The following is a 12,674-nucleotide window of genomic DNA, read 5'->3' as shown; positions in this document are numbered from 1 at the left end:
TTCATGTTAGTTCAATCCAGACCTCATATGGAAAAAGACTGCAGAATTTCACTATCAGTCACAACACCAAATCCCTATATAGATCAAGTACTATCTGTTTTCCCCCTGAGCTTTAAGGGGAAGTGCTAAGACAGAAGCATGACCTTTTAACAAAGTTATCTGCATAACAACTCACAAGAAATCTTCTAAAGTCAGCATTGGTTAAGATGCAGACTGATTGTGTGTGATTCAGTTGAAGTCATGGAGAAATTGTGGGTTTTTTTGGGGGGGGAGGAGGAGAAAGGAGGGCAATCATTTGTCTAGACTGGTGGATTAGTCTGTTGGACTGAATATGTTTTGTTCTAGTGGGATTGCAGTGACTCTATGGGCAGCTAATACAATTGTACCTCTCAAAAATAAATCAGTGCTCATTTGTTAGTGAGCTTGTAATTTAAATTCTTTAAATTGGGAGCTTGTTCAGAAGAATGGATACCAAGTGAATTAATAAATTACATAAGTACTGCAGCAACAATTAACTGTTTGGATTTCCCTGATTTCTTGACTCTGCCCTTGTTACACAACTCTTATAAACATAAGTCAAATATTTTAATTTGGTGCGGTTTCAATGGAATATATTTCAAAGATATCACACTGGAGTTTGAAAAACAGTATGTTTCCACTTGCTATGGCTACACCCAATAACTATATATTTATTTGTAATAATAAACATAACTGCATACAGACAACAAAATATGCTTACCTAACCACATTCAGTTATCCACCCAGCTCTAGGTTTAATACAATTGACGACTGAATACATGTGTTAAAAATAAAGATCACAAAAACCAAGTCCTTATTTCAGGGCACTGTATGGAGCACAGCCTCTTAAAAAAAATTGTCCATCTAGGACTCTCAAACTCATCACATGTTCTTGTCCTGACCCCAGTCCCACAATCCTTTGTGGCCACATCCCACAATCTGTTGGCAGTCAAAGCAAGAAACCACGGCTGTTGTGATGCTGGGAACCGATGAGGTGTAGGGTGATGCTGGGGCGGGGGGGGAGCGTTAGATTCTCCTCAGGGGGAGCTGTTGGCTGTTTTCCCACCCAGTGTGGGTGCTAGATGGCTTGGGTGGTTGATGTTTACTGGTGGCATGGTTGGGAGGTTAGGTGGTGCTGGGGGAGTAGGTAGAGCTTACATAAAGCCTCCTATGAAGAGATGTCAACGGCTCTTTTAAAAAAAGAATCCAGTTGATCACAAGCGTAGAGACACACTTAAGGTTACAAGATAAAGTGCCAAATTAAAAGAAATAACTTCCAATTCTATAGTGCACCTTTCCACGTGCAATTAATTTTGCCCATAAATTTACTGCAGGAATAAATGACAGTATTTAGATCACAATTTGACTGTACCCTGAAAACAGGTAGTTAGATGGCCAAAAGCCATTTGCATGGATGAGAGACAGGCAAAGTGGAAACATCACAGGAGGTGGTCAGACACTGCTGCACAAGTCTGGAGAGGCAGTCTAAGAAGATGGAGTGGTCCACCTTGACTTCAGTACTGCTTTCAACAAAGAATGAGAAGGGTGACAGTTTTCATCAGATAAACTCAGAGGTTGCTGATTCTATGGATGAGAGTATTTTCCATGCTATGACAAGAATGAAATCCATACTGAAAATGAAAAGGATATTATTGTGCAAGAGAGAAGGAAAATCTACTTTCTCACACATTGTCAAGACCACATACAGTACAGCACATATTCAAACACAACATAAAACAGAACATGAAACATGGAGGGGAATAGGCCATTTACAATAAAGTAATTGTAATCAGTGGATCAGCGATGCAAAATGTGATCCAAAGTTATTTTACAGAAGATAATGCAGCAGACTAATCTCCACAGGCAAAGTTCATGTTTGTGTGGGTTACTTATTCTCTTACTATTTACTAAGTAAACAATCAGAATCAGCAGCTTTGAAGTCATACAGCACTTGATAAGCAGCCTAATTTGAGGGGATTGGGTATAAAAATCCCCAATCCCATCAGTTTCTAATTGCTGACACCGAGACTCTCAGACTGCCGGCAGAATGGCCTTTCGTTCTTTGCTCCTTGTTTTCTTAGCTGGACTGGTGGTTTTCTCTGAAGCCGCACCACTGGTAAGTGTTTTGGTATTGAGGTGGCCTTTCATGTGTGATCCATGTAACCTACCTCATTTTTTCTTTTTTTAAATGATGAGAATTGGAATAAGTTAAAGACAAATCAGCCTATTTTATTACATTTATTTTAATTGTATATTGTGCGTTGACCCTGCACTCTCCTACCGCTTTTCTTATTTCTACAAAAAAAGTGCTTCCCCCTTTGCGGTAGTTATTTATGTTGATGAAAGCAGTAGATAGGCTGTAATAGGAGGTAGCACCTGCTATCAGGATAATTTCAACAGCCACTAAAAAGGACCTTCTCTCCCAAATATGGTTTCAGCCTTGGGAGGCTGTGGAGAAGCAACTCCTCCCCTCACAAGACATCAAAGCCATCATCAGCTGATCATCATCTCAACGGGCAGTACTGGTTGGGTGGACATATGGCATGAGAATTCACCTCCCAGAAGGCCTGCCAACTGCTGCCTACTGACTCACCGGCAAATTCCTTCTGTAGTGGCTCTTGCTCCAACCTCAGGAGAGAAGGGAAATGAAGTGGTGCTTTGTCTCTTCTCTACCCACTCTTCCTTTATTGCTCCAGGTCTCCCCATCACCATTCTGTAGTTGGAGAGGATTGCCATATCTCCTGCTCGGAAAGAGGCCTGGGACCAAGTCTAGGGCCCCACTTCCCCTCTTCTCACTTCTGGTGGCACTCATGTGGCTCTGAAAAATGTTGGAGATCCACACACTGTGTAGCCTGTTGATCTCCCCCAGCAGCATTGCCCTTGTACTCCCACTCTGCTCCACAGGGCCACTTCTGATGTTTGGGGAAGCTAGGCCATATGTTTTTAATTATCCTGTCCTCCAAACCCTGACAAAGCTTCTGAGGTGGTGGCTAAGAAACTCCTTTATCCACAGAAGTTGACAACTCCTGCTACAATCTGCCCCACTGGTGACATCAGAAACCTCAGCAGGCAGGAGGCTCTTCATCCTAGAAATCGGTGGGGAAGAGTGGGAAAGGAGTGAGAAAGTCAATCAGGGCCACTGAGTTTATTCCGGTTTGTTAGTTTCATAGATGAGTTTTTCTCAGGCTATGTGGCAGGATCTCCAGAGGTGAGGTAGATTGTCATAGGTCCCCAGAAGGGATAACAGGTGAGGGAAGGGGTCACACAGTTTATGTTATTACAATTTTTGAATAAGAACCTTTCTTTGAATAAAAAAAAGTCAGAAACTGAAACCTCATTTTTGGAACCAATAATGGTTAAGCAGACTCGGTAGTTATCACTAACCAGCAGCTACCATAGAACTCTAAGAGTTTTTTTACACTTAAGGGGTTATGAGACGAGCACAGTCTTGTTGTATCATCATTCCCTTTGGGGTTGCTGGCTTCTCGGGGAGGAAGCAGTCACTGGTCTAATGAGCACATGGAATATAATTGTTGTAGGGTTTGTGCAGGGGAAGCTACTTATACCTTATACCTGTGCACATACCTGACCACAGTCTGGCCCATAATGGGGTTATGATAGCGAGACAGAGCACATGTGCACGGCTTGCCAAGCTGACAGTTGAACGAAGGGAGGAATGGGATAATGTGACCACCGGGAAGCCCCTCCTGACCAAGAGAGCTCTCCTCCAGCCCCCACACTAAAACAAGGAGATCATATTGCTGGATTCCAAACCATCACCACTCCCCGTTTCCAGGATTAAACTTTTATTCGGTCATCTGTGGCTTGGTTGTGCCAGTTAGCAATAACTCTGCACTGGATGCTAGTCAGAACTGCATCACCCCAGAGGGAGTGCTGAGAGGCATTCCATCTCTGAGGACAGGTTCGCAGTGCACATGAGGAGTGCACCCCTTTGTAGGGTACAGCATATGCTCTCTCCCTGCGATCCTGCAGGCAAAATTTTCGTATTATACAGTAAACTTATGTACCTGGTATATGAAAATATGTGATATCTTCTAATTCTAAAAAATGAAATTTCTAAGGGGCATGCTTTATCATGGCCCATCACTCCTATATAATCTGTCATACAAGAATTACATCTCTCTTTTCCCTATATGCAGGGCTCTCATGATTCCAAGCACCCTCTTATTGTGAAAATTCTAGATTCAGTCAGAGGAAGTCCAGCTTCCAGTGTACCTATTAAATTATATAAAAAGGCTGATGATGGGACCTGGCAGCTCTTAAGTTCAGGGTAAGTCATATAATACAATGAGAAGGGGGTGAGGGAGGCATTGAAAGAGGCTAAAGATTACAAAACCCACATTTTACATGCATTCATCTTAAAAACATATGTATAATGTCATTAGTTACAATCTGAGAAGTAATAAGATAATTTATGCCTACACCAAATATTTACTCAGTGTGGGGGTCTCTTCTAAGTAAATTATAGCTGCAAAGCTAGCAGACTGGCTCCTGAATGGTTTGAAAAAATTGTAAACACAAGGGAGGTAACTCACAGGCAGCATGAAATGTGGTATAGAAAACTATTCTTCCATCAATTGCTGTTTGACTCTTCCCTCTTCATGACACTTCACTTTATGGCTACAAGAAGCACATCAATTCTTAGCATGAAGTCCACCTCTGCTTTAGCAAAGAATGAAAGCCCACCAATTTCTACATAATATAATACAGTATAGTCAGAAGAGACTTCTAATCTGTATGAAGTTGAAAACTCTAGTTAGGAATTCTGGCTGCACTGGAGCATAAATATATTGTTTCAAGATATCGGTAGTCTAGCAACTTCCAGGAGAAAGTCTAGGGAAACCATTATCCTCTGTCAAGTAGTCTACAATAGTCTGGATCATTTCAGAAAGTGGATAGTGAAAGTCGTCACACTGCAGGAATCCACCACTAATGGGATCCCAGCTTCAGACCAGTAAAGAGCCTAGAACATAAATGTATGCAAGTTCTCCAACATTACTACACAAAGGAATTCTTATAGTGGTGGTGCCCCAAGTATTAGAACAAAGGTGCCAATACATTGTTTAAAGAGTTAGTCTCTGACAAACTTAACGGCCCAGGGCTGCATAGGATCACATCGAGTAGGGGTAAGGGAATGGAAAATCCAGCCCTATAATTTCCCATTTAAACCAAAATGTGCCATCATACCCAAAGAAGGAAGCAAGAGCACATGGTAAACAGCTGAAAGCATATGCTGCCACTTGAGGTATGTATACTTATTCCTAAAACACGTATTGACTATACTAGTAGTGTACACAACACAGTGCACTGAGATGTGTGGGCAGGTGTGTGTGCAAACATTGTGTGGGTGTATGTGCGAGGGGGGGGAGGGAGAGTTGGATGCTCTAGGATCAGTTTCTGAGGGTATTTAAAAAAACCTGAGATCTGATGCAAAGAACATGCAGTGGTATTTTTATTCCGTCTATTTGGCAGAGATGATAATGCAGAGCCCAGTAAGTAGTTGAACTTCATTAGAGACAGAGAAATTACTTCCACGCTCACTTCAGTGTGGTAGTGGAATTTTAACAGTTGGATTCTCAGAAGCCCACTTGAGCCCATCACTGTACTTTTAGCTAAAAGAGTTATCAGGGTATAGTTGAGAAAGTCTGTAAAGTAAATGGGGAGTTGCTTGAAAGTGATCAATGTAGGAGAATAAAATGTTTGTCTACTTTTTCTATCAGTCAGTAAAAATTCTAAGAACGGGCTTGAAAGCATATGGCATCTGTGATTTAACAGGTTCCTAGATGGTTTATCATTAAGTGCTGAATTTCCTTGTCTTATACTAAAACAAATAAATGTGTCAGTTGATGTACTGATTAGCATTTACCTTTTATTGAAATGAAGAAATGCAACAGAGACATTTACAGACTGAGTCTCAGCATTCAGAACTTTAAACAATGGATGGAGATTAGTGAAACACGAATATAAAATACGAGTGTCATACTATCCACCGACATCGGATCACTAATTCCCACACTACAGGACTGATTAAGTGGAAATAGAGTGTTTTTAAGAGGAGCTACATTAAGCCAGGAGACAAAATTCAATACAGACTCCACATCAGCTAGCACTTAAAGCTCTGCAGTTTCTAGACATTACTAATGTCCTGATAGGTTTGTTTAAATTAGTCTATCTGCTTGTGAAGGTCAGACAACTCAATGGACTAAAAAGATTTCACAAGACTATACTCTTGGTCAAACCTATGGCAACCTCAGTGTAATTCAAATAATTCTTGTAAATAAACCAGAACAAAGTACTCTCCTAAAAAGACAAAATTAGGAACAACCTTATGTGAAGTATTAATAAATAATAGGGTAAATAACCACTAGTTTAAGTTTATTAAAACATCATGGGAGTTATGCACTCTTCGGCCACCGGTGAGTTTTTCTTGTGTGCCCCCTGCTGGCTCTGAAGTAACATTTAAACAACTCTGGACTCAGCCTGACAGCCTTATCAGAAGACAGCAAACACCCATGCCAGGTTTCTTTTGGCTTACCTCCAATCTTTGCGGCAGTAACAATAAAGAAGCTTCTACAGCCCAGACATACTTTGTGGTATGCATGGGAGATCTAGATGCAAGGACAGACTTTGTGAGGCCTCCACAGTACAGAAAGGAACAAGTTATTTCAGATGACCAGTCAGCATTTTCCCAGATGTCTGGCTACAGAATGTCATTGTAGTTCAGTGCTACATATTGCTTCTTTCTTTCAGACATCTGAACACAAAAATAAATATATACTATCTTGCTCTCATGCAGAAAAACCAATGAATATGGCGAGATCCATGAGCTTACAACCGAGAAACAATTTGTAACAGGGTTGTACAAGATTGAGTTTGACACAGTCACTTACTGGAAGGGACTTGGCCTTAACCCATTCCATGAACATGCTGATGTGAGTATTCATTATACTTCTATTTCACATTTAAAAGAGAACCTATAATTGCAAAGAACAAGGCTGTGTTAACTGTAGAGGGTTTAATTAATAACTGTGTCCATTTACTGCTCTCCAGTTTCAAAGACTTTGCCATGAACTAACACCTTCCAGTTCACTGAGCAGTTCAAATTTGCAAACTCAGAGCTCCACAGGAATTTCCACACACCAGATACCCCAGAACTAGCCTCCCATTTGCTCTCAGCAGGCTCCTAGACTTGTTTCTCATCTAGGAACTTCCCCCCACCCCTCACTTCTGCAGCTACCCAGTGGTCTTCCTGGGTTTTTGGGGCATTTGTGGGGGAAGAACAACATGGCTATTTCTCCCTCAGTCTAGTAAGGAAGAGGAGGGTTCCATATTTTCCTTGGCCCATCACTAATGCTTTTGTTAGTGATGTTTGCCACACAGTGGTACTAGTACAGCAGCTTCATATGCAATTGATTTTATTTAGATTTTTAAAGAAAAGTTGATTCAATGCTCTACCTGCATGCAACACAGTTATTTAAAGTCTATAGACATTATAAAATGGTTTAATAGCAACAATATTCCAAGCTAAGTCCTTTTTCAGTTCATTCTCCCCCACCCCACTCACAACCAAGAAATCTTGAAGAAATTCATCAGTTTTGGAAACTGCTCTGAAAATCTCCAGCCTCAAGCTCTGTTGCTTCAAGGTTTGGAGGAGAGGATGTTAAGTTCCAGAATGGAGGCACCTCCACTGAAAACACTTTGCCAACAGACAAATAGCTTGGAGCTATCAGTTTGACCATCCCAAATTATTTCTACTGCTGGGTACAATATGAAGAGGGAAACAATCCCTTAGCTCAGGAGTAGCCAACCTGAACCTGAGAAGGAGGCAGAATTTACCAGTGTACATTGCCAAAGAGCCACAGTAATAGGTCAGCAGCCCCCCACCCCATATCAGCTCCCTTAATTGTTCATTTTCCCACTCCTAAATGCTCAGGTGGTTTACATACTGCACATAGCAGAAAGATGACAAACTTTTTTTTAAATAAAGAACAGGAGTACTTGTGGCACCTTAGAGACTAACAAATTTATTAGAGCATAAGCTTTCATGGGCTACAGCCCACTTCATCGATGCATAGAATGGAACATATGGTAAGAAGATATATATATATATATACACACACACACACACAGAAGGTGGAATTTGCCATACAAACTGTAAGAGGCTAATTCATTAAGATGAGCTATCAGCAGCAGAAGAAAAAAACTTTTGTAGTGATAATCAAGATGGCCCATTTAGACACTACTGACCACAATACTTACCTACATGCCTCCAGCTTCCATCCAGGATACACCACACGATCCATTGTCTACAGACAAGCTCTAAGATACAACCGCATTTGCTCCAATCCCTCAGACAGAGACAAACACCTACAAGATCTCTATCAAGCATTCTTAAAAATACAATACCCACCTGCTGAAGTGAAAAAACAGATTGACAGAGCCAGAAGAGTACCCAGAAGTCACCTACTACAGGACAGGCCCAACAAAGAAAATAACAGAACGCCACTAGCTGTCACTTTCAGCCCCCAACTAAAACCTCTCCAGTGCATCAACAAAGATTTACAACCTATCCTGAAAAATGATCCCTCACTCTCACAGATCTTAGGAGACAGACCAGTCCTCGCTTAGACAGCCCCCCCAACCTGAAGAAAATACTCACCAGCAACCACAACACCACACAACAAAAACATTAACCCAGGAACCTATCCTTGCAAAGCCCAATGCCAACTCTGTCCACATATTTATTCAAGTGACACCATCATAGGACCTAATCACATTAGCCACGCCATCAGGGGCTAGTTCACCTGCACATCTACCAATGTGATATATGCCATCATGTGCCAGCAATGCCCCTCTGCCATGTACATTGGCCAAACCGGACAGTCTCTATGCAAAAGAATAAATGGACACAAATCTGACATCAGGAATCATAACGTTCAAAAACCGGTAGAACACTTCAACTTCTCTGGCCACTCAGTAAAAGATTTAAAGGTGGCAATTTTGCAACAGAAAAGCTTCAAAAACAGACTCCAACAAGAAACTGCTGAGCTTGAATTAATATGCAAACTAGATACCATTAACCTGGGTTTGAATAGAGACTGGGAGTGGCTGGGTCATTACACAGATTGAATCTATTTCCCTACGTTAAGTATCCTCACCGGGCCATCTTATCACTACAAAAGTTTTTTTCCTCCTGCTGATAATAGCTCATCTTAATTAATTAGCCTCTTACAGTTTCTATGGCAACTTCCAGTGTGTGTGTGTGTGTGTGTGTTCGTTCCATTCTATGCATCCGATGAAGTGAGCTGTAGCTCACGAAAGCTTATGCTCAAATAAATTTGTTCGTCTCTAAGGTGCCACAAGTCCTCCTTTTCTTTTTCCCCTAACAGTTATACATTGAATTGAACACAATACAAAAGAACCATCAACACAGACATGTAATGGTCATCTATTACCCTGTAATGGGTTTATCTTTCCGCTGTTGGTGCTTCATTTTCCCCTCTTCAACTAGTGGTCTGCAGTCTCCCTGGTGGATGGAGTAATCTGAGGTTTAACCATCCTGCCAAATCTCAGTAAAAATTCTCTCATTTTCAAGTAACAAAGCAGTCTCCCAGCTCTCTCCAGGCTTGGTAATCTTCAACTGTCCTCCATTGTCTCAATAACCCTTTTTTCTTAACAACACAAGGATACACACTTACAGTAGTGGTGTGGACAATTCCTGTGCCCTAACCCTTACCCTTACCCAGGACATGAGGCTGTGTGAGGGGAAAGAGGTTGCTTCCATTTTCTGTTGAACCTCCTTCTGAAGCGTCCCTAAATAAATACAAGTGTCAACTCCGGCCACACTCCCACACCTCCACTGCATTGCTCCAGGCCTCCTCTTTTGCCAGTTTACCCCTCTCCAGGGTTTCTTTCTTTCCACAAATCTTTACTCACTAGCATAGTTTCTCTGACTAATCCTTCTCCAGGATTCCTCTCCCTCCTAAAGACATGCATCCCTACACCCTTCCCCACCATGTCTCACTGAGCCCAGATTTCATATGATATAGTTCTATAATCACCTTTTTTCAATTACACGGTTAGCCCCAATAACAGAAGGGCCAGCATGCTGTGTTACAAAACCTTAGAGTCTGCTGAGAGCAAAGAGCACAAACATCAATCCCTCGTCGGGTTCACAAATGGTCAACAATACCTCATGATCAAAAAGCACATCAAACGTTGTCTCTGTACTGTAACACTGATTTATAAGGTCTTGCACATATTTTACTAGCTTTATGTAATTCACAAAATGTAAAAACAGTGACAGAAAATTGTCATCAAAACATTAGACACAATATGTATGCTTCCAAAATTTAAACTTGAGGTTAAATCTACACAATAGTTTTGAGGCACAGCTTGTTATTTGGGAACTGGGAAGTAATGAAGAGGACTGGTCACAGACAGAGCCATCTGGATCACTTGGTAAGTTGGATGCAAACACACTATGTTTTAATTCAGCCAGATTTAACAAACAAAGAATACAAGCCATAATTACAGGATGGGGCACTCTGCCTTGGGAAACTGATCTAAAAAGGGCTGGAGGGGCATGATGGAGAATTAGCTGAACATAAGCTCCCAGTGCAATACTGAGGCCAAAAGGGCTAATGAGATCCTTAGATGCATAAACAAGGGAATCTTGAGGAGCAGAGAGGGTATATTACCTCTATACTTGGCACTGGTGCAATGCTACAGAAATATTGTGCCACACTTCAAGAAGGATATTGGTAAGTTAAAAAGGATTCACAGAAGAGCCATGATTAAAGGATTGTAAAATGTATCTTATAGTGATAGACGTATGAATCTCAATCTATTTAGCCTATCAAAGACAAGATTAAGGGGTGAGTCGATCACAGTCCACAAATACCTACGGGGCGGGGGGAGGGGAAATAGAGGGCTCTTCAAATTCAGCAGATAAAGTTATAACAAGATCCAATGACTGGAAGTTGAAGCTACACAAATTTAGACAAGAAATAAGAAGCAAGTTTTTAAACAGTGAGGGTAAGTTGTTCCAAGGGTTAGTTACGAAGGGTTGTGGTGGATTCTCCATCACTGGAGAGATTTAAATTAAGATTGGACTTTTTTCTAACAAATTTGCCCTAGTTCAAGCTGGAATTAATGTGGGTAAATTCTACAGCTTGTGATATGCAAGTGGTCAGATAAGATTATCACAATGGTCCCTTCTGGCTTTAAAAATGTAAAACTATGTTTCAAGCTCTCAAGTGTTTTTTTCTCTCTCTTCTCCAGGTGGTATTCACTGCTAATGATTCTGGTTATCGTCATTATACTATTGCTGCTCTCCTCAGTCCCTTTTCTTACTCAACTACAGCTGTAGTTAGCGAACCAAAGGAATTCGGAACTACACATTAGCCATGCAAATTGTCCTACACTGGTCAATTTAACATTTGTAGATTGATTCTGCTTTTTGGCTGCAATAATCAATACTTATTACTCACATAACATTTTTCATCTTCAAACACTAACTCAAAAGCAAACTGCTATGCAATGGATTTTTATTTTGTGAATGTATTACCTCTGGTAAAGTCAATAAATGTTTCTTAAAAAGGTTTTCAATTACTCTTTCAAAAAAAAAAAAATTCCGGTTCAGAAGAAACACTGTCTCAGGGTTGTAAAAAATTATACTGAAACTCCATTTGCTGAAAGTAAACTGAAATCTTCCATATGGCCGATAACCCATAGTCCTTATCACAAAGAACTGTGAGCAAAATAGATCTGTAATGCAAGAAATTCTCAAACACAAAATTATGGAGCAAGACACATTTATTGAATTATCTTCATTAGTACATTGTTTACTTTGGTCCAGACCCTACCAAAAGAGGCAATAACATGGAGCCCCTGCACAGTGTCCCACTGATTTCCCTGATGTCCCAGTTCTGCAGCTATGCCTACAAAAGACAAAATCAGCCTACAAATGATGACAAGGTTGTATGGCATTCAGGGATAGCTAATATTTATATAATTAAACAGCAAATGCATATTGTAAATAAGAAAAACAGTATACAGGTATAAACAACGAGGAGTACTTGTGGCACCTTAGAGACTAAAATTTATTTGAGCATAAGCTTTTGTGGGCTCAAACCCACTTCATCAGATATCGTCCTTCTCCTCCTTTTGCATGTCATTTGTCATTTAGAACCCAAGTGCTAATGCAGAGATCATTACCTATGTTTGTATAGTACATATAAACTTGGCCACAGTTGTGATGGGGCGCTAGCTACTACTGTAATATTAATAATTAAAAAATGAAAGACAGATGAGCAGGGGGGAAACCACTGACACATGAGGACCTCTGTCTGCTCCCAGGTTTAATAATTCCAAGCTTGGATGAACTCTCTTGATACTGGGATATTTTCCTGCTACTTACAGCTGTTTAGAATATTTCTAGGACAGATGTGCTGTTTTATGCTAAGAAGAAGAAACTTGTTAGTTAGAATCCAATCAATATAGTATCTTTAGAGAACCACAATTCATTTTTTTCCAAGTACTTTCAGATCTAAACACATGAAAAGTGTTATAAGAGCTAAAGTATTACTAAATTGTTGTATTTCACTCCAAACATTTCAGTGGGAGATCAAATC

The 12,674-nt window shown here is 40.6% G+C and overlaps 1 protein-coding gene across 1 annotated transcript; it reads left to right on the top strand.

Annotated features, from left to right (window-relative positions):
• The first annotated feature begins 1,937 nt into the window (after positions 1-1,937).
• LOC140906752 (transthyretin-like) lies at positions 1,938-11,644 on the top strand. The gene is made up of 4 exons (XM_073331327.1): positions 1,938-2,134; positions 4,179-4,309; positions 6,836-6,971; positions 11,323-11,644. Exons 1-4 carry the CDS (start codon positions 2,066-2,068, stop codon positions 11,443-11,445), a joined length of 459 nt encoding a protein of 152 aa, XP_073187428.1. The 5' UTR covers positions 1,938-2,065; the 3' UTR covers positions 11,446-11,644.
• Positions 11,645-12,674: the final 1,030 nt, after the last annotated feature.

Source organism: Lepidochelys kempii, chromosome 2, assembly GCF_965140265.1.
Source record: "Lepidochelys kempii isolate rLepKem1 chromosome 2, rLepKem1.hap2, whole genome shotgun sequence".
In the NCBI taxonomy this organism is placed as follows: domain Eukaryota; kingdom Metazoa; phylum Chordata; order Testudines; family Cheloniidae; genus Lepidochelys; species Lepidochelys kempii.
Note: the sequence above shows the minus strand (reverse complement) of the source record. Positions and strands in the feature narration are given on the sequence as shown.

Excerpts from the sequence above, each read along its gene's own strand:
- LOC140906752 (XM_073331327.1), top strand. The coding sequence starts at position 2,066 with ATGGCCTTTCGTTCTTTGCTCCTTGTTTTCTTAGCTGGACTGGTGGTT. Across the intron at positions 2,135-4,178 it reads TCTCTGAAGCCGCACCACTG|GGCTCTCATGATTCCAAGCA; the intron begins GTAAGTGTTTTG and ends CCCTATATGCAG. Across the intron at positions 6,972-11,322 it reads CATTCCATGAACATGCTGAT|GTGGTATTCACTGCTAATGA; the intron begins GTGAGTATTCAT and ends TCTCTTCTCCAG.